At 40.3% G+C, this 21387-nt stretch overlaps 1 protein-coding gene across 13 annotated transcripts in view; it reads left to right on the forward strand.

The window, feature by feature from the left end:
• The first annotated feature begins 329 nt into the window (after positions 1-329).
• The window catches only part of TACC2 (transforming acidic coiled-coil containing protein 2), a 125515-nt gene continuing 104457 nt past the window's right edge, over positions 330-21387 (forward strand). For 4 of the 13 annotated variants that reach the window (XM_072039865.1, XM_038181502.2, XM_072039868.1 and 1 more), the window contains exons 1-4: positions 331-480; positions 10001-10124; positions 15091-15168; positions 16565-16624. In XM_072039865.1, coding sequence (XP_071895966.1) covers positions 15136-15168; positions 16565-16624 — 93 coding nt within the window. In that variant the 5' untranslated portion in view covers positions 331-480; positions 10001-10124; positions 15091-15135. Of the gene's footprint in view, positions 481-9988; positions 10125-12247; positions 12403-15090; positions 15169-16564; positions 16625-21387 lie in introns of those variants that run through there. The other 9 variants (XM_072039871.1, XM_072039867.1, XM_038181504.2 and 6 more) reach the window with 7 other exon arrangements.

A 21387-nucleotide genomic window follows, 5' to 3' on the forward strand; every position in this document is an offset into this window, starting at 1 on the left:
TGTTAGTCATGAATAGTTTTCCCAAACTTAACTTACTGAGTTAGTCAAGTGGGAGAGACAGCCTGACACTTAGTTATAGCCCTGGAATGAAAGCCAGAGGGGCAAATTCCAGTTACATTGGTGTATCACGGAGCTTGTCTCACTGCCTCAAGTAACCAGTATACCACCAACAACGATGACAGCAGACTGCACACGGTGTACGGGACCTATCTTGTGTTATTCTCATCCAGCAACTGAGAATCCCTGTAAAGAACTGATGTGTCACAGCCCTGCAGCTCCCTGGGTCAGATTCCTTACACTTCATAGCTATCCAGCATAGTGTTCTCAAACATAAGCCAATTCACATTAATAGAACTCTTTCATGTGATCCAGGGAGAAAGGGGATCCATACACCAGCTAGGAGTGAAGGAGTGCAGAAGGTTATAAAAATCAGTGGTACTCTGAGTGGTATATTTTCATTTTTAGTCTAGAGGAAAATTGGTAAGTAATTTTTTTCTCAGTTCTTTAAATTTAAAAATGTCTAGACTCAGAACAGTTTGCTAATTATATTTTAGACATTACCAAAAGGCAAAGGGAGTGCCTTATAAGTAAAAGAAACTTTTCTGCTTACCAGAAAAAAAAGCAGAGGCTCCTTTGAGGTTCTATAGTTTCATGATCTCTTGTATAACTTGTTTTACAATCCCCATAACCTAGAAAGTAGTCTACAGGATGATGTCTATTTAATCGGTATCTTTCTAAGACCAGCAGACTGATATAAGTATGCATGTCCTAAAATAGATATTTTAAAAACATGTTACAACATTACAGACTGTAATAGCTATTTGCAAATGCTGGAGTTTTTAAATATGGCTCTCTTCCACTGTTGTTCTTTCTTCAGAAATAGTCCTAAGGATTTGTTGCAGAAAGGGTTGCTTGTTGATGTTAAGTTGCCATGTAACGACAAGAATGTGTTTCATATGCAGAATTTCAGAGATAAAATTAGCTGGCTAGTCACTAGAAAGAGTATGCAGATGTATGACCATGTTCTTAAGTGAGAACTGGCCATCCTACGTTGTCCTTTCATACTAAAGCTTGCTTCAGGCTGTAAAACATCACACTGAATAGGCAGAATATTACCTCTGGTGACCCAAACCTTTTATAGATCTAGGGGTAGCTGAAGTCACCTCTAGCCTCTCCTACTATGAGAATCAAGCAGATTAAAAGAATGCTTCTCTAGTTTGATATTAACAAGAAATTGATCATAATACTATTATTTTGAACATTAGTGACATTATATTAAAATCTCTTGCCAACATGAAAGAGCACAGCAACTTGAATCATTTCTGCATTTTTCTAATGACTATGGTTTATATTGCCAGGGTTCGGGTATGTTTTGGAAACTATTTTTCAAGTAATCCGTCTTTAAAAAGATAGGTTTATCTTTAAAAAGATAGGTTTCTTCAGGCAGAAACTAAGGATCATATTGACAGACACAGAAAAACAATGGCAGACAGGCTCCTTGTAGTTATCTCCTACAGAATCTGATCTTATCTACTAAATAGGGTGCTTAAAGCTTGAATTTATTTCTCACAGGTGATAATTATCAAGCTGATAATTACCTAGGAGCAGCTCTTTTTTCCTTTACACACCCCAAGAGATGGGTTAGCAGCCTGCTGTACAGTTCAGGGAAAAGAAATACATCCCTTCATGTAAAAACTTTATTATTACTGATTTAGGGATGAATTGATTGGACGTTAATACATACCTCCATAAATATTATTTTAAAGGGATCTGGGGAATGAGAAAGGTAGAATGGTTTGTAGTTGGCCAGAAAAGTCAGAGGAGCCTATGGGTGGAAGAGCTAAGCCTCGCTGGCTTCGTTTCCCATGCCCTGCCCTCTACATCTCCATCTACATCCACATCTACAGGTGCATTTTTCCACCTTTAAGACAGAGATCTGTGACAAGGACAGGCCTGGCTACCCTGCTCTACAGAGATCAGCAATCAGTTCGCACGTGCTCCAGAATTAGCCAGTTAGTATTTTTCATCAAGCCTTTTGGCAATCCCAGAGCGAGCTGTGGAAAGAAACTTAAAGCAACCTCGTCCAGGAAAAAGGTCTTACCTGGTCTGGGTTAGAGCTTGGTTAATTATCAATAAAGCAACTTGTCGGTGACTGGATCTGCTTGAATTTTCACATGGGCACCAGTTTGTGGGACAGGTTAAAAGGGCACCTGTCCAGCAACCTAAAAAAAAAAGAAAAGAAATACAATGAATGCCCTCAGTTCCAGCTGCGTACTTCATACTCACAGATATGCCCAGAGACCATTTCCCCCTAATAAAAAACTCACATATCATAAATTGCTTATGAATTATTTTGTGAGGCATGATACAAAACAAGCAGAACAGCAATAGAAGGAGAAGCAATAGTTTGGAGGCCTTCCAGAGCCTAGGGATGGCAGAGGGAAGCAGGAGACATCTCTGTGGAGGTTCAGATTGTGCAATCAGCTCCAGACTGAGGTCTCTCAGGGTCTCTGTGGTCACTTGCAACTTGCATTCATCTGGATGGCAGGAAGGAGGAAAGTATTTTTGAAGAATATTGAGGATATTCCTCTTGTCACCTGAGGGTTTCTTTAAAACCCTCTTATCTCTCTAATCTTTTATGACATTTTTGATAATGGGTGGCCTGTGGTATTGAGCATCTTTTAATCAGTGCTGTGCTGCTTCTTTCCACAAAGAAAGTCAAACTAAGCTTTCATACTACCATCTGAACATTTATCTGAAAAGATTGGCTTTCACTCTGGGGAAGGCAGAAGCCACTACCCAGCCTGCAGAAAACTTTCATGTCAGCATTTGTGTTTTCCCTGTGCCAGTGGAAAAACATTTACAGGAGCCCCTCAACTCCATAGCAAGTCTGAAGAGAGTAAACATTTATCCTACATCTATGATCTGAGTTTAAACCTAATGGAAGAGCTTAAATCCAATTACTTGATACCACATTCAATTGCACAACTAATGGTTTGAAGAGTTACATTGCTAATAGCCATTATGACAGTAAAGCCATCACAGATATAGTTTTTATTTTTCTTGACATAATTATTTTTAACTACCAGCTTCTAAATATGGCATGGTGAAACAAAAAGTTTGATTTATTTTTTGTGTGTTATTTTTCATTAGAAGCTCCTGAGCACAGGGTACTGTGAAAATGTCAGTTCATCAGCACACGTACAGAGTATACAAGGCTCAGCAGGTTTGACAAAATACTGAAATACATATTCTTGCCAAAATAAATTTGTCATAAAATGCTAGTTAGGACTTGACAGACTCATTTACTCCTCTGGTTTCACAGTAAACATATGATCCGCCTAGCGCTCTTGGTTCTTGGGCAAACCCAAGGCTCGGCCAACCCTGACTCCTTGCAAATGGATTAGGAGGTGTTTGTTTGCTTCGTGTGCAAAGCAGCAGTGTGCTGCGGGGAATTGTATAGGACTCCTAGCACTAAATTCTGTCTACATAAATAAAAGGTAAGAATGATTTGATTGTTACCTAGATGAAATCTGCTTTTCTGAATATAAGTAACCAGAAAAGGTTCTCTGATTCACAGCAAGCTGACTGGGTGTATAAACACTTCTTGCCACCAAAACGAGTTAGATCTCATGCTAATAATTCTTTTGTGTCACCGTATTTGCAACAGAGATATTTTAGAAGAAAACAGGACTGGTATAATTGTGATTGAGAAAGCAGGACCATGAGATAATCTCCTTAGTGATAATGAAGTAAAACAAGAAACTTTAGCAGTGAACCAACACAACACTACAGCTGTTCGTGCAGAATAGATCTGACTGAGGAAGTGGTCAAATTAGATGTGTATTTGCCAAGGATTTCTTTGGGAAAGATAGTTTAAGAGCATTTTTTCCCATTCCCAAAATAGGTTTCCTCTTTAAGACCTGGAAAAAAAGAAAGAGGAGTGTGTGTGTGTGAAGGAGATACACCCTTCATTAGTCTTGTTTTCTATGACTCTATGAAGTGTTAGCCACATAACACCACCTCCATGTACTTAAAGTTCAGTGTCCAATTTTTGCTAACCCTCCAAAAAAGTCAGAGATGTGTCTAGGTCTTCTGGAGCACAAACAATCCTTGATGTTAACAATCTTTGACATTGTAAACAGCACCGCATCTTGTTGAAGCCAGAAGCACAAAGACTCTTGCAGGAAGGGAAGAAAAAAAAAGTACAAAAAAAGCAGCTCATGAGTATGAAAATCCTAGTTTTTATAGCTCAGTTTAATAAATCTGCAGTTGTGGACCTTGCACGCCTAGATTTTAAACAGCTCTGTTTTGTTTTTGATTTTTTCACGTGGCATAGATTGTGAATTCCTTAACACTTGATGGAAATATGTGTGGGATGTATTAGACATAGCTGTCGTTCACTTTTCTTACTCTTATCCTAGTATAATGTGAGCTGTTGTCCTATTTTTCATCTTCCCAGAAGTTTTGATTAGCCTATAATGACTTGGTTTTTATATTTCTCTATGTGTCTGTCTGTATTACATATACAACATATTGAACTGAAACTAGAGTAATTATTACTAGCTGTTGGAATAAGCTGCCTGCCTACTTGCTACATTGTCTGTTGCTCACAGTTTCCATGTCACTTCCAACTGTAAACTGAAAATTGCTCTTAACTGCTTTCTTTATGAGAAAGAGCTGCTTTTAGCCACAAATTTGGAGCATTGCACAATTTTATGGAACCCATATGAAAATCTCTGCATGATGCAAGGGGGCAGGACATTTAAACTCGTGGTCTACCTAAAGTATTTTTTTTTCCAGTTTCTCTGGTGGACTCTTAATTCATTACACTGTTCACATCAAAAGGTAATGTGTGTCAGGAGCATTGAGCATGAGCATTATTTTCACTAAGGATGACATTCTTGCACTGTAATAAACCAGCCTTTCCATTTCTTGGTTGTTATGCTTGTAGTACTTAGTCCCTGCATTACTCCAGTATTGAAACCATGGCACTATTAAACCATTTCTATTGGTAAAGAGATTTCAAGAATTTTGGAAATTGAGCTTAAGCTTTTTACATTAACTTATCCCACAGTCTCACCACATCTTTCTGTGTCAGGTTCTCTTCTCACCTCTGAAGATTGAAGAGGTTTGGGTCAGCCAAAGGCTATCACCCTTTTCAGGGAAGAATACTATTCCATTCTAGATGTACAGGACTACACCAAGTAACCTGGATGAGTTTGCTCACACACACAAAAAAAACAACAATCCCATCTGGATACCAGAACATACCAACTTCTGTAGTTAAAAGGATAGAGTGAATCAAGATTGTATTGTATAACCTCCAATCTTAGATGGCCTTTAAACTGTATGAACAGTTGTAGGCCTTATTTTGTGCTAATTGTGCTGACTTGAAATTGGGTTGCTATCCACCTTTTTGGGTACTAGTGACTGATTCTGTCATGGTTTCAAGTTAGGACTAGATGTTTTGTATTTTTTCATTCAGTAATATCTACAAGTGCTCTGTGATGACTTAAAAACAATTGTACCTGGGAGACAAAAATCTATGGCGTCTGTGAACTTGCAGATAGCATCAGCCTAGGCATCATTTTGAGTATTTTCTCCTGCTCTAACAGAAAATACGTTTTTACCAGCAAGGCAGGGACATGCAGTAAATAAAGGCACCTGGATCTTTAGTATCCAGAAGAGACGGTTCTAAGATTTGCATAAACACATAGCATGTGTATCTGAAAGACAAAATCTCAAAAAATCTGTCATACTACACAGTTTGAATGCTGCTTTTCATGTTGCAATGGTCTCTTCTGCCATCATTTGAGATATTGTCACTGACTCATGATTTTTCACCCCAGTGAATTGCCGTCTGTACTTTTGAGTCCACATCCAAATACAAATCCAGCCACTGGATTGCAGTGACAGCACCGTGTACTAAGGTTATAGACATCTTAGGTGCAGCTGGAGGAAAACTAGTCCAACATTGCTTGTTTCCATTCACTTTATTACCTTTCGTTATTTTCTCAGGAAAGAACAGCTCAATGACAGTTAGTAGATAACTAGATAAATAGTAGATAAATAGAAACCAACTGCAGAATCAAGTTTCATCTGTTCATCTGTCAAGTCCCATCAGTCATAATGACCAAAACCAAAATAACCACAGCTGATGTTCAAAAAACATAATTAGATTTTGGTGTTAAAATCTTTTTGAGATAAAATGGGGAACTGACATCTTGAACGAGGCTGTTTCCAGATGCGGGAAGCCAATATTGCAGATGATTTCTAAAGATTTTCTTCCCAATTTTTCCTTCATCATTACAATCCCTGCTTTAAAATGTAAATATAGAGCCTAGTTTATGTATAACAGTATTTTGTGAGCCTAGTGTCCAGGGAACCTTCTCCAAATCAAAACCAAGATTGGGTTAAAATACTGTGCCTGTGCCCAAAGTATTCACTGACAATAAAGACGGAAAAATACACTTGAAAATTATGAGTGAACTTCTGAAACTGGATATTGTTTATATTAGTGGAAAATGATAACATGAATATAAATAGTGTAGACGCAGCAGGACACGGCAATATGTTATATGAGTTTAAATCTGTCGTTAGGAGAAGCTGATTAGGTTTATGTCTGTCAGAAGGATGAAGGCTTGTGCCATCTGTAACAACAGTGAGCAGCTTAGTTAACTTTATATCACCGAGCCTCGTGGATTGCTAGGACCACTTCCCATCAACATGGCATTAGATCATCTTTTAAAAAAGACACTATGACAAGAGCAAATATCAGGAGCTCCAATTTAGAGTACGTGCATTTTATGCACCAAACATTGTCACCAGATCATCATAAAAACTTGAGGGACTGTCTTTAACTGACCTCTTTATCTTGTTTTGCATGCCAGCTTACCTGAATCAAAGGAGTAAAGGGGAAAAATCAGTTTATAATTGACATTCACCTTAAGCATTTGCTCATTTTATTCATAATATTTTGTTATAACAGTGATGGAACAATGGCAATGACAGTAAGGAAACATTCTCATTATTATGCAGGTATTATCCTAAACTTGTAAAAATGATCTTAGCCTTGCTGCTTGTCTTTCCTTCTGTATTTGTGATGTCTTTAACAATGCCTCTGTGATTCTGAGGACTGAACACTAGCCCTAGTTTTCTGTTTAGTCCAAAATTACACAATATATTAATGGCCTAATCACTCAATCTTTCTGTGCCTCAGTTTCCACCTTTGTAAAATGTTGGCAGTGTTAATCCTGCTTTGTAAATCAGAGAAGCTCTTGCATAAGTAGCCCTACCTACCTGGAAGCATTGTGCTTATTTAATGCAACCATTTTCCTGGCAAAGAAGGTTGGCAAGACACAATCAACTCCATTTCAAAGTAAATATTTTTTTCAGCCACCTTCAGCATTGTTGTAAACAGCGACTCATGGCTTTATGAACACTATCGTGACTACAAAATTATTTCGGAGGTTGATGACTCAGTTCCCAGTTAGTCCTGCCACGATCTGGTGCACTTGATTGGAGCAGAAGCCTTGCTCGGTCTGAAACCAACCCCAAGACTTGCTATTAACAAACTATCTTGACATACCAGTCTCCCGAGAGACTTATTTTCATAGCCTGCCCTCACTGCAGATAAAACAGCACATCAGGAGTGAGAATAGTATTCATTGCTAAGTATTAAGTTGCTGAGTTTATAACCTCATTTATTCTTGGTGATCAAACAGCTATCATGCGACAATGAAAAGCAGCTTCGAGTTAAATGGTCTTTGACATGATGAAGGATATAACCTCTGCAGGATATATGCATTTATACATGCATAGTATACAACATATACATGTATGCATATGCGCATGTGTATACATGATTGTTTCATGTATTAGGCCAGCACAAAAGATCAATGCACGTCTGCTGTCTGCCCAAACCCCGAGGAAAGGCTCTGAGGGCTGGGGGCTGTGTAGAAGCCCAAGGAGGAGCTCTCCTCTCCTGTGACAGGGTGTGAAGGGTGTGCTAACGCAAGGCCCAGGGAGCAGCTGCGTCCTGCCAGCTCTGCCGTGTCAACACACACCTCAGGCCAAGAAAGCAGGAGATGAAATACTGCTGCCATCCACAATTCGGGACGGACAGTTGCTGACAGCTGGTTAAAGCTCCACAGCTAAAGGAGAACCAGGAGGAAGGAATCTCTCACCTCCCGAGCAGCTTTACGGCCTGCCTCCTCTCTGCCCTTCTCCTCAGATAACAGAAAGCCAGCACCTCCTTGGTCTCCCTTGTATGTCCACCGAGTCTCTTGGCCAAAGGGAGGAGAAAAATGGAAACTTGTGGACAGAGGAAACAGGTGAACTCTTCAGAGGGGACAGCCAGAAACAAAGTTTGGAGGAGGAGGAATCTGAAAAGAGGCAAGGAGTAACTCACTCTGTGATGTGTTCTTCCCATACTTAACATGTTCTTTAAGAGACCTGTTAAACCAACTGGTACCTGCCTTCTTTACGTATCCTTTCTGCCTCAGCATAACGCGGATTTCTGTCTCTCCCAGTGGTGTCCCACCATCCCCGGTGCTGTGACAGCACCACAGGAGGCTGACCAGCAGAGCCAGCAGGTTCCAGAAATCCACTCTTCACCTCAGACCTCCCTCCAGTCCTTCCAAAACTTGTCCCGAGTCAGAGTAATGCTCTTCGTACCTTGCTTTTGAGGTTTAGGAACAGGCATCCTTCACTTTCAGGGGGTGACTGTGTGCATTTAGAGTGTGAAAGGATGTGTGCACTCTGCCAAGTTAGCTACGGACCTGAATTATGTGGGCTCATAATTGACGTCTCATAACACATTATGGGCAAGATATTTTCCATCTATCATAATTAGCTGCTTATAAAAGGCAGGAGGTAATAACAAGGAAATCATCTGCACTCCTGTGCAATGATAGGCACGGGCTGACCAGGTGAGCTATGTAGGGCAGCCTCCCCCATAGCTTGCAAATCCTGTCAGCTGGTTGTGGCATCAGGAATTTAACTACCACATCTTTAGCCATCTCTCCAGAGCCAGGTACTGGAAATGGGTGGTTAGCGAGGCCGTGGCACTGTGCAGAGCTGCCTGTCTCTTCTGGACCCACAGCCCTCCCACTGCCTTAAGTGCTGCATATGAAATCTGGTGAAAAAATGCTGGTAGAGACGTGGTTTGGAAAGAGAAGTGCTCCAATATCTAGAAGTTTTTGGACTCATGTGCATTGCCAAATTCTTGTGTATAGTCCTATAGGCAAGTTCGGGTTCTCTTTGGGGGAAGAACAGCAAAATGCCATTTTACATCTCTCAGGCTGGCTCAACTTTTTGTTGCCAAACAGCAGCATCATTTTTTAGCAAATCCAGCTAGATCTAGCAGATGCTGCTAAGCAGCATCTTCCCCACCAAGTTCTGTACTTCTAAATCATTACATGATCACTAGTTGTAATGATCAGATTAGGATTTATCTCCCAGATCGTGATATTTGCTCTGCCAGAATTTGAGAAAACAAGGGCTGAAGGACTTCTGTAGCTCAGCTGTTCTTGCAGATCTCTACAGTATCATTCTACTATGCAGAAAGCACAAATTATTTTGCATGAGTTAAGGTCAGAGAAGAGTGAAATTCTGAAGACTCCTCCTTTTTTTTCTCTTACCTACAAGAGCAGCAGTATATAACTTCATGCTCAGTGCTTCAGCAGAGCTTTCAGTGCTTGCTGTGTCATATCAACACGTGCAAGCAAGAAACATAAAAATTTGATCTTGTTTTGGCAGTATTTCTACCGTAAAGTAAAATGATCCCAAATGAAATTGTCTCATATAAATACTTGAGGTAGCATGTATTCTATTTATAAAAGCTAATGTAGCATGTGGTTGGTAAGTGTAACCAATATTGTGCATGCTAACATTAAATTTAATCATTCACGACAAACTATTTGGATCTTACTGAAATGCCTGGTTCATTAACCACACACATAGCTTACCTTTAAGTCTGATCTGTGTTTTCTCCTAGTTTGAGTCTTCCAGTCCTCCCGGGTTAGATTCTCTTTTTATCAAGAAAGGCCAATCTTTGTGGATGAGCTTGAGTTCCCTCCAGGAAGAAGCGTGGATGTAGAATTACAGTAAAGCAGCCCCATGTGAGTACCTCTTCTTCCACTAGTTCTACCATAAAATCAAAGAGAGTAAACTGAGACATCAGAGGATGATGAGTGCTCTCATAGTTAGTGGTTTACAGAAATTAATTTGACTTCATACTGGTGCAGAGCAGAGGAACAGCACTGCAAGGGAGCAACTTGCAGTGAACTGCTTGGCACAGTTGGGATAGGGCCTGAGACGTGAGAGTGGGTCAGAAAACTGACCAGGTCAAAGCCCTCATTGCTGTCCAAGGCCAAAAATATAATGTCAGTGTTCTCTGACAGAGTTGCTCTGGGTCCAGAGATCAGAGAGCACAGTTGCCGCCTGTTAGCATGCGTGTCGCTCCCTCATGACTCATGGTTCTGGCAGTAGTGCAGCTGTCTGCCTGGCTTTGCAGACCTTACACAAGGTTAGCCCAACAGGGGGATTCTCTTTTGCATCTGTGTTGATAAAAATACAAAGATAGGATCAGAAATCATGATCAACTACCAAAAGGTCATTTTCCCCGAAGCATGTGCCAGACTGCTGTTCTGCAAGGCAGCTTCCTCACTTTCACTTTGTGGCATTTTCCTGCCTTAGCTTTAGAAATGGAATAGCACCAAATATGAGCTCAGTTTCTGCTACGAGGAAACAATCCCACTAGCAGAAGTGAGGATATATTATCAGGCGTGTGTTTTTCTGAGCTCCCACAGGATCCTCGTTCTTAAATTCATGGCAGAGAGCCTAAGCAAAAACGTTTCATAATTTGTTGTGTGTAGACAACAAATTCTATAGTTTCCTAAGGAAGAGCATACTAAAACTTTGATTTGATGAACTTCAGCTTTTTCAGACCAGGAAGTAGGATGGGGAGACCAGAGAAGGGGAGATATGACAGACACTTTCACATATTTTAGTTTCTGAGTTTCACTATAGGTCTTGGCTTTTTCATCTTGAACTCTTGGAGGTATATCACAGATTTATTTGATGTCTTGTATTACCCACATGCCACCAAAAGCATTCATATGTGCCTCATCATAAAACCTGAAAAAGCTCAGAGAATACAAATAATTTATTTCAGATCTGTGGAATTCTTTATCAGTAGCAGTGGCCTGAGGACGTATAATAATGCTGGGGGCTCGGATTGATGAATGACCAACTTCATAAAAAATGAAAGCTTGTAAAGGCAGGGCTGCTCATGTCGTCCCTGGCCTTGCAGCTGTTCATTGCATGCCTATCGCTAATGCTCTCAAGCCAGATGTTTGTGGACCAAGACTTTGTGGAGCAGAGAACAACCACAGGAATATCAGCAACCAGCACATAGCTACCTTATGAAATTCCTGGTTCTTATTCACGTAAATAGGAATTTGACATGCTAGACTCAGTAATGCTGCCGTGCAGCTCTTCAAGGTGCAGTAAACCCACAGTTTACTATTCCTTTGCTGTGTAGCACCAGCGAGCACCACTGGTGAGTGCAGAAATTTGTTAATCCCTTGGAGTTACCACTAATGATACACTATCTTTTGTTATCAGCTGTCTCTCTGAGCACCCCTTTGTGGAAGCATTGCTTGAGCGCACAATGAACATTAATAACAGCAATTAGCTCACTCATAAACCAGTACTTCTTGCAACATCACATTTCAAAGAGTTTTTGTCACGTCTCCACCCTTCAGGACGATTAAATGGGAAATGATTTCAGCATAACTTGAACAGGAATGTCAACATCTGTTAACAGATATTTTCTGAGTGCTTTCAACAGTACTAAGAGAAAATGAAGGGCAAACTTAAATGCACAAACGAACCGCAAAACAAAGTGCAGAGTAGCTGTTCCCCCCAGTGCTACTTTTCCCTTGACAACATGCATAACTTCACCATGTTGGTGATACTGAAACATTTCACTGAACAATTTTTGTGGTGCAGGAAGCGCTGGTTGCACCGTAGGCCAAGAGGCACCAGAAGTAAAATCTGTTTTGACCAAGACCCATTTTCTCCAGGCTTACTTTTGTGCAAAAACATTAGTGGAGAATTTATGCAATGCAGAGCCACGGCAGCCTCCCAGGAGCAGGGGGAGGCCGGGTGGAGGAGGTATAACTTGTTTTCTTTTTTGCCTGGGGTGGAGGCAAGTTGGTTGCTGAGCAGGTTATGAAGGTGGGTCCCTGAAAGAAAGCCTACAGTTCATGTCAGTCTGGGGAGAAGTAGGAGGAAAATAAGGCGAAAACGTGTGAGGTGAAGATGGAAGGAATGGTTTGAAGACGTGCTCTAGGAGTGTCAGTGTATCCCATGCTGCCAGATAAATGCCAGAATGTAAGTGTGAAGTTAAACATTCTCTCTCTTTCTCTCATTTTTGGGAAAACGGCGGTTTTACTGTCTGTGTACAAAAGTTTCTATAGGCTGATGACCAATTTGCTACTACTGAGCAATTTTGAGATATGCAGTGCTAAAATAATTTTAGTAATGACATGTAAATTGTAAAAGATAGTATGGAAAGATGAGAAAGATTATCTTTAGGTTAACCCATGCTTATTTAATGAATAGATTTTTAGCATGTTTATAAGGTTTATTTGAAATTCCATACATATGATAAAGTGCATGCGTTTTACAACCTAAGTAATGCTTGTGCATTGAGAAAATGTTTTAGAAATAATGTATGTAAAAAAGATTAAAATTGCATTGTAATCGGAAGAAATACCTCAGTTGCTCAGCAGCGTAATTCATTATTATTATTATCATCACCTATTTCATTATTAGAGAATCTATACATGCTTTATTCCCTCCTTATGACTTTTGTCTTCATTATTAAGAAAATGGTAATGTGACAATTATGTGACAGTTGTGAAATTTCATGCTCTAAGCAAGGAAAAGAGTAAGTAGACAGGATGAGATATGTTAGTGGAAATTTGTGACAGCTAGCACTTCGGGGGTGTTTTTATAGTTTTATATTTTAATGCCTGTACATTTATATAAAAAAACGGTAAGTTATTAATGTATTTTTGTTTTCAAGTGAATATTACAAATTTAGTCTCTACTTGCAGTTGCTGTTCTTAGCAGTCAGCATTGCTGAGTCGGTGCAGAAGCCTTGAAAGCACGTTATGTACTGAAGTAAATTCACTCTAAAATAAGCACAGCAACTTGACAAATTTTACAAAATTGTAGAATTTGCATTTTGTGTCATCGATATACCAGACCCCACCCCAATTAGCCGTAACTCCATAAGGACTTGGAGAGTTCCACTCGTTCCCCAGCTCATGTTATTCCTGCACGTGCTCGTGAGGGGATAGTTGTGAGAGCTCTCAATTTCCTGCTGTTTTCACATCATGTCTGTGGGAGCAGAAAAGGAGCTGAGAAAGGAAAAGCTTGTTGGATCAGTGGCACGGAAATGCCAGTATGTTCCCTCGTAGGGAAATGTGTGGCTGTTGAGGGAAGCATATTGTTACAGGGAAGTTATTTCTCTCCTGAGCATTGTAACCTTAGTTAGCTGCTCAAACTGCGTACGAGAATGTTTTGTCATAACAATAGATACTTAAAATATTATAATCTTAACCTGGTGCCTTGGAACATTTCACGGGGCTGCGCCTGAAGAGGTTTGTGCATCACAGTACTCCCCGATCGAGCACCTTGTGCTTAGGGAACAGCCCCTTTGAAAACGTTACATGTGTGTCTTAAAGTTGGTTCCGGTACTATTTCAAAACAGTAGAGGACTTGGCAGTCGTCTTAGCAGATAAAAGCTAGTGCTGCTAATTAATCACTAAAAGTGCAGTCCTGGGCCCAGGGATTTCAACAGGAGCAAGTTCAAGCACCAATATATCCCCTGAAGACACTCAAGTTTAAACAGAACATAGCTTATAAGCACAACACCAAACTTCTCTCTCTAAGCCTCCTGTGAAGAAAAATAGTCTTTCAAGTTTAAAAAAAGAGTGGTGCAGTAATGTGTAACAGCATTCCTTAAAAGCTTATATGGTTTCCTTGGCTAATAAAGTGCAATCTTTCTTTTACAGCCTGACTTTAATGGAGGTTTTCTTGACATGTGCCACAGACCAATCTCACAAAAAAGAAATTGAAGAGAGTGTGTGTAATTTTCACCTATCCAGTAACACAATAAATACACTGAATTTAAATGCCTGAGCTCCAAAATGAAATGTCTAGAACAAGAAGTACGTGTCTACAACTGAATCTCCATCGTGCACATTTCCAACTGAATTGCCTCTCGAAAAAATACAAAAATGAGTGGTGCCTGGGGAGGCACTAATTCCAGAGCTGCTGGCTACAGCTCTAATGCTCAGAGGATTTTTTAAAATTAAATAATTAGAACTGAACTAGTATAAAACCAATAATAATTAAGGCAGGCAGATCTGGTCAAGTGTAAAGAAAATGTGTTTCAGAACATAAAATTATAAGCAGGATATTGCTTAAGAAAAGCAGAGTGTAACTACAATAACAAGGACAAAAATCCATTTACTCTTTCTTAAAGCTGAGTGCGTATGTGGAAAATAGTTTCTGTTACAGAAACAGCCGGGTTTAACGTTGTGGTTGGTTCTACACAGAGTGAGCATGCAGCCCCGTCCAGGATCTCCAAGAGAAATAAAACAAAATAATAATTTAAAAAGTGGTTTGAACATGGTTAAAAAAATAAGGTTTCCTTATGGGCTGTCCATCCAAAGTAACTCTGGCAAGGAAAGTGCCATTCTGCTCAAATGACATGGGGTAATCCAGAAGCAGAGTAACGAAGCTGAGTTTTGAGGAGTGGCTGTCAGCATAAGCAGAGCTAGTGTAGGAGAGGCAGCAGGGAGAGAGCAATCTCTTTGTAAAAAAAAAAAGCCCCAAGAGCTATTGTCCCCTAATCTATGACTTAAAATCATTGCAAAACTGAATGTCAGGAGGGCAGCTGACAAATTGCCCGAGATGGCATTCCTCCAAAATTCTGAGCTTTTTTTTTTTTTTTTAATTTCGTTTTATTTTTTAATGGAAGACTTAGAAAATTTCCTTCTCTTCTAGTGATCTTTCTTTAATTGCTGTGTGACACTGGACGTCAGCACCAAAATGGGCAATGAGAACAGTAGTGCAGAAAATCAGGTGAGTGTGACTGTGATTGCCTTGCTCTTCCCTGCTGCCCAAGAGCAAACGTTACAGAAATCTGTCCATGGGCCATTTGCCTCACATTCATCTTCTGCTCCCAGTTACACTCGCATTTAATTGTCGTTAATGGTAATTGAGGGCAACTTTTTGTTTGTTTGTTAATGTGGCAATGACAATGCCTCGTGGTGTTGAGGCAACCGTGTGGGTGGCTGCTCCCTGGGGAATGGGAGCTGCGGGGAGCGCCATGGGGTGTCCTGTCCCACCTCCCAGCCAGGAGCACGGCAGTGGGACAGCCCTAGAAATTGGCACCTCTGTGGGGACAAGGGTGAGCCAAGAGGGGTCCTGGGTGTCAGCCCATGGGTCTGCTTGGCTCAGCGGGCACGTGGCAGGGCAGGGATGGGCTGGAATGGGGGCCAGGGCTGTGGGCAGGGGGGAAAGGGCCTGGAGGGCCAGGCAATGCCTCTGGGTGCTCCCGAGGCCCTGACACAGCTTCTCCCTGTTCAAAAATGACCTTGCAATGTATGTGTGCTGACCCAGGAGTTCACACCCCCGTTAGAAGAAGGGTGCTTCGCTGATGCGCGTTGCTGCTTGGTGATTTCTTTTTGAACTGTTGAAATGAAGGGATCCCATATGCCAAGGCTAGCTGTGCGCAGTTAAATTAGACATTACTATGTTGATCTAGGTTTGAATTAAAGTTGTGATTTGTTTATTTCAACAATTAAGATACCAGAACGTGTTTCATCCTCTCTTCTTGCATACGTTACATAGACGGCAAAACCCATTAGGGCTCATTTTGCCTCCACTTCAGCTCTGAGCAAATCTGCTGTACCTTGTGCATTGCAGTGTGGGCCCTCTCAAAGGAAGCGGTATTAAAAGTTAGCCAAGTTTTTTTCTTAAAGATGTTTCTAAAAGAGCAATCTGCTATAATTGTTGGTTGTTCTGGCCAAGTTGTATTATTACCACAAGATTTGGCCCCAAACTTTTTTCAGTGGTCAGGAACAGGAGGATGTGTTCATTCCTACGACGAAATAATGAGAATTCCTCCTCCAATGTATACACTTTCCACTTAAGAAGTTTTTGAAAGCCAGATATATTTTTTCAGGAGCCCTCCTGACACCAAGAAGCCTGTACTTAAACATTATTAAATTTGTTAAGGAATTTAATAAAAAGCTCTTCTTTTTTAATAAGGAAAGGAAGCTTCTGGTCTCCTTTTCAGACAAGCATATGCTAGAAAATCAAATTACTTTAAAAGTCACTATTAACAGAGAAATAAATAGAAATAGCAATAACACTTAAAAGCCACTTAATCTGCTGAACAGCCCTTGAAATGTATCCTTAATGAATAGTCAAGCTTCATCTAGTCAATAGAATTTTTAAATACGTTTATTTTCAGTCAGACGTCCCCAATGCAAATAAAGTCATCCTTATGCCGCCCAGCCAAGGAACGCAGCAGGTAGTGGATGATGAAAACTGCTTTGCATGGTTTGCATTTCAAAATGTTAGCATCAGGCCTGGCTGTTCTTTTTCTTCTGCATCTGCTTTTGGCTTTTTTTTTTTTTTTTTTTTTTTTTTTGACACTAACTGAAAATTTGCAAGGCAGCTACGTTTAAGTTTTCAGCAAGTTGTAAAAAAAAATCTGGTTTCTTTTAACTTTCCTCTTTGGTAGCAATCTGTGCTTTAGAGAAACAGCCTGCGTTTGACCCTCTTTGCATGCTGGCTTTCCTCTCTGCTCTCATGCAATTAAAACAAAGCAGTGGATGTTGTTGTTACAGTTACAGTCAGTACAATTTGACAGGAGTTGGTGTTTCTGTTTAGGTATTTATCAGGAAACACCATTCCCCAGTTCCAGCTCTCGTCGTTTGGGAGCTGTGCACATGGTTTGCATTAAAGATGGGAGAGTCCGTGCTAAGTTTAGAACTCATTTTATGAGGGAAGGTCTGTGGAATAAATGTGCTACGATGAACAGAGTGGGCACTTACAGGAAAAATAAATACCCAATCTGTCTTGTAAAGACCATCCTCTGAGGAAAATATAATGCAAATTTAGTACAAATTATTAAAGATAATAAATAAAATGAGGCTGGGGCCAGCAGTATGTTTAACACGGTGATTTTCTGTGCTGTGTTTTGCTCTAGCAGTGCACAAAATCTGAACTGCTGAGAGATTTGAGGCTTGTGCCCTGCCCTATTGGCATGACAAAGCTTGCTCCCAAACACGGGCCTGCCAGTGGCAAGGCGTGTTGGGCTTATGCTGAACTGCATGTAAGTTATTTTTGAGATGCATTCGTTTTGAAAAGCAAAACTCCACTTGAAGAGAAATGCGTTTACAATGAAAAAGAAACAATCTAGAAGAACAGAGATCCAGGCTTCATCAGGGAAAATAGATGGAAGTAAAGGAATACCTCTTTAATGGGAAGCTATGAGAGGAATTATTGTTTCTGGAGCTCTACAAGATCTCAGCTGTTGCGCTGCCCATCTGACACATATTTCTTCATCCACCCAAACACAACGGCCAATACAGAGGAGTGGCAAAGCTCAAGCTTTTCCCTGAATTTTCTGGAAAACCAAATGTTCAAAAATTATCCACACAACCATAGTCAGTCTTACAGTTTCACAGAGGGGAAGTTTCACTTATAAAAGAAACCAAGCTGACTAGGACTGACAAAACTATCTGCTATTTAAAAAGTTGGGCAACACAAAACTTCCTAAAACTAGAGCGAGCTAGATTTTCTAATAGGCAGTGATTTTAACTGAGGTTTTCAATTCTTGCCCCTCAGAGCTGTGAGGAGGAGAGCTGTCGTCTTCCACAGCCTTTCTCACGAAAAGCCAGAGCTACCAAGTGATTGTAAAGCTCTTTGATGGTGCAAACTGCGGCTGCTTAAGTGAACTCCTAGCAGCGAGTATTTCACCCCAGAGTGGGTGAGGGAATTTCAAAGTCACTTACCACATAAGTTATTTCTATCTCATTTGCTTTATCCTTTCTTCTCCTTTGTTTTCTGAATAAAGGAGGAGCCGGGCAAAGCTAGTTACTTCACATCGATGTTGTTGTTCAGTTCTCTTCGCACATAAATCCTGACGTGTGGCTATCTTTTTTGTTGTTGCTTGTTTTTTGCTGTGAAATGTGTGAGATGGGCATTGCTGGAGGGTCCATCATTTCTGAAGCATCTATTTGTTTGTCTGAAGCATCACGCTGTGCTCCTGCTCGGGTTTCTCCATTTAATTGTTGTGAACAAATCTGACTGCTCCCCGTTCTGCAGTTAATATTCTCCATCACTGCTTTTTCCATATTTCAATGCACTTAAGCCAATGGGTCCAGTTAACTGGTGGGGCTCTACTTTCAGAGCCCAGGACTATGGGGATTAGCAGAGAACACACTGGGCACGCTACCAGCTTCCCAGCTTCAGTCCCCATTCCCACGGATGATAACTGGGCAAATCCCTCTGAGCTCTGGAGCTCACACTGTGTGTTTACATACTTCCTGCCTAGTGCAATAATATCTGGATCCATTCCATTGCTTATCTTCAACTGGCAACAAAAATGCATTCCTAATTTCCTGCATAATAATTCTGTGCCTATAGCACTTTAATGAGGGACACTGTCACCCTGCATGCAACACCTCCTTTACTCTCTAGGGTATCATTTTTGTTCACTTCTTCTTCCATTTCATCCATTGCACATCAGGAGTGTGCAAGCCAGCAGAACTGCTCCACATCCTTTGAGTCAACATTTGTCTGCAGCTGAGTGGTGCTGGCAGCGTGTGTGTTACTGGTACCTATGTAGTTCCCATATACGTGCTGTCACTGCGTTCATTCATGCTTGCTTCCAATGATAACTGCGACCGGTCCCATATTCTATGGCGAGCAATACCAACTATTAGTCTGAATTTACAAAAATAAACCCAGATGTTTTCTGTTCTAAGAGAATAAAACACGCCTATATGCAAATGCTGCGAATTCTGGGACATTTCTCACTGTAATGAATAATTATTATTCTCCTTCTCATCTTCCCTTTGAATGAAGGAGGGGAAATAAAAGAAGAATGAAGATTCAGAGTTGCAACAGGGTTCTTAATTTGAAAGCAGAGTTAAAAGGTAGTTGGAAGACTATTCCTACGAGTAGCTGGAAGACTTTCCTTCCCTTCTGAATTAATGGTTAAAGCTTTCCTCACATCTTTAAAGCCAACACCATTTCTAATGGGAAATGTATATTTACAGGTACAGATGAAAAGGAAAAAAATGTGTATTTATAAAAACCTCTATTGCTATTAACTACATTTCTCTATTTGGAAATTATGTGAGAATGTTGGACCTACATTTTCACATCTGTGGATGGTTAGAAATAACTAGGCCAGTGAACACTATCAGATGGTGAGAACAGCAGAATTCAGATCTGAATTCGGAGAGAATTTTCCTAATAGTACTTCATATAAATCTGACTGCATCCTCTCAGATATTTTATGTAGGTTGCTAAGAACTACTCAGAAAGCTATTCTAGTTAAATTGTACTGAACTTGAATTACAAATATTGTGCTGAAGATTTTTTTCCTGAGATCATCAGCTTTATCCCCTCTCTTCCTTGCTGTACTAATGCACCTGTCATCCTTAAGAACAGAATCTGGATATCCATCAGGCCTTCATCCACCTGTCAGCAATGAGACAAAGGAAAATAAAAGCTGCAGGAAGGCTAATGGAGTTACAAGGATAACTCTGACTTTTCCTTTGCCTACTGAACTTCAATTACATAAGCAAATGGAAAGATTAGGTTAACAAGAACCATGAAGCCACTGATACAGCACAGCTTCATTCAGCCCAGCGCAGGCTCATGGTATGCACGTTCAAACAGAGTAAAGCTTAAACACAGCAGCAAGTTGATGAGGAGACACTTAGGTTGACATTACAAGGATCTGAAGATAAACAATTTAGAGCCTTCGGTGGATTGGAAAGGTCATAAGTCTGAGCAGTGAAACTTGAAGGTTTGAATACTTTTGCTGTAGCCCAGAGGATGTTGTGTATTCTGTAAAGAATGCTAAACCAAGGAACAGATGGTGCTACATATACATGCAACAGTGGTTTGGTTTGGTTTGGTGTTTTTTTTGTTTGTTTGTTTTGTTTTATGGTTGCAACTAAAGTCATTTCACTAGGTTTGGATTTATTTCTCAGGAGGAAAAGTAACTCTTTCTCTCTAAGAAAAGCTCATAGGTACCTACAATAGAAGGTTGTAACCAAAATTTTTAATTACGGTTGTTACTGCATCCAAATATATATATACCGTATATATACCATATATATACATATCTGTATATACCATACCATATACCGTACCATATGTGTTGAACTTGTAAGAAGCAGCTTAAAGGATACCTCCAGCAAATGCCAACTTTTGCATTCCTGTCATTTTGAGGATTTTAATTAGAAATGGCACAAACATAAAACACTGCTCACGAGAGAGAAAAATAAAGCAAGCCAGAAGCAATAGCAAATTACAACATTAATGATTAAAAAATAAATAAATCTACTGTAGTTGCAATATTCTATATGGAACCTCCCATGAGGAGACTGCATCTGATCATAAATACACCCAACTAATTAGGTAGTCATGGTGTTTGGCCTTCTGTCAGCTTAAAGACAACACCCAAGTGGCCACGATGCTCATCCCCCTCTGTAAACTGCTTTCCCCAGCCACTCTCAACACTGCAGGTGCTGAATAACTCAGGTTGCTGCACAGGGTGTTTATCAAAACCAGAATCTGGCTCCCTTGTGGTGTGACAAGACCAAGTTCTAGAGCAATCCTTCAGGTCTGAACTGTCATATGGAGTGCAAGCTTGGCCCAAGGTGTCAATTAGCGATTTGTTCCTGTCCCATGATCAGTCATTTGCTTTAAAAATGGCAACAGCCATTTGAAGATTATCTCCAGTCACGTAACCTCTGCAGCTTTGTTTAGAAAAATTTCACTTGGAAAATTTTCCTTTATTCATTTTTCTGACACAGGCATGGATATTCGTATTTCACTGCTATTGAGTTTTAGTAGGTGGCAGGGCATTAAACTAACTCAGGAAGTCTTACATGAGCTTGGTTGTTTTAAGTATCACAGCAGTTATTTTCCACCATCTCAGTTCCATTTTTCAGAAATGGATGAGTGCTGAATTTCCTAAGGAGGAACAGGCTATCAGCGAAGGCTTTCCATGCACAACTTCCCACCACCTTTCTCTGCGGCCAAGTC

The sequence above is a fragment of the Anas platyrhynchos genome, chromosome 6 (genome assembly GCF_047663525.1).
Source record: "Anas platyrhynchos isolate ZD024472 breed Pekin duck chromosome 6, IASCAAS_PekinDuck_T2T, whole genome shotgun sequence".
NCBI classification, from domain to species: domain Eukaryota; kingdom Metazoa; phylum Chordata; class Aves; order Anseriformes; family Anatidae; genus Anas; species Anas platyrhynchos.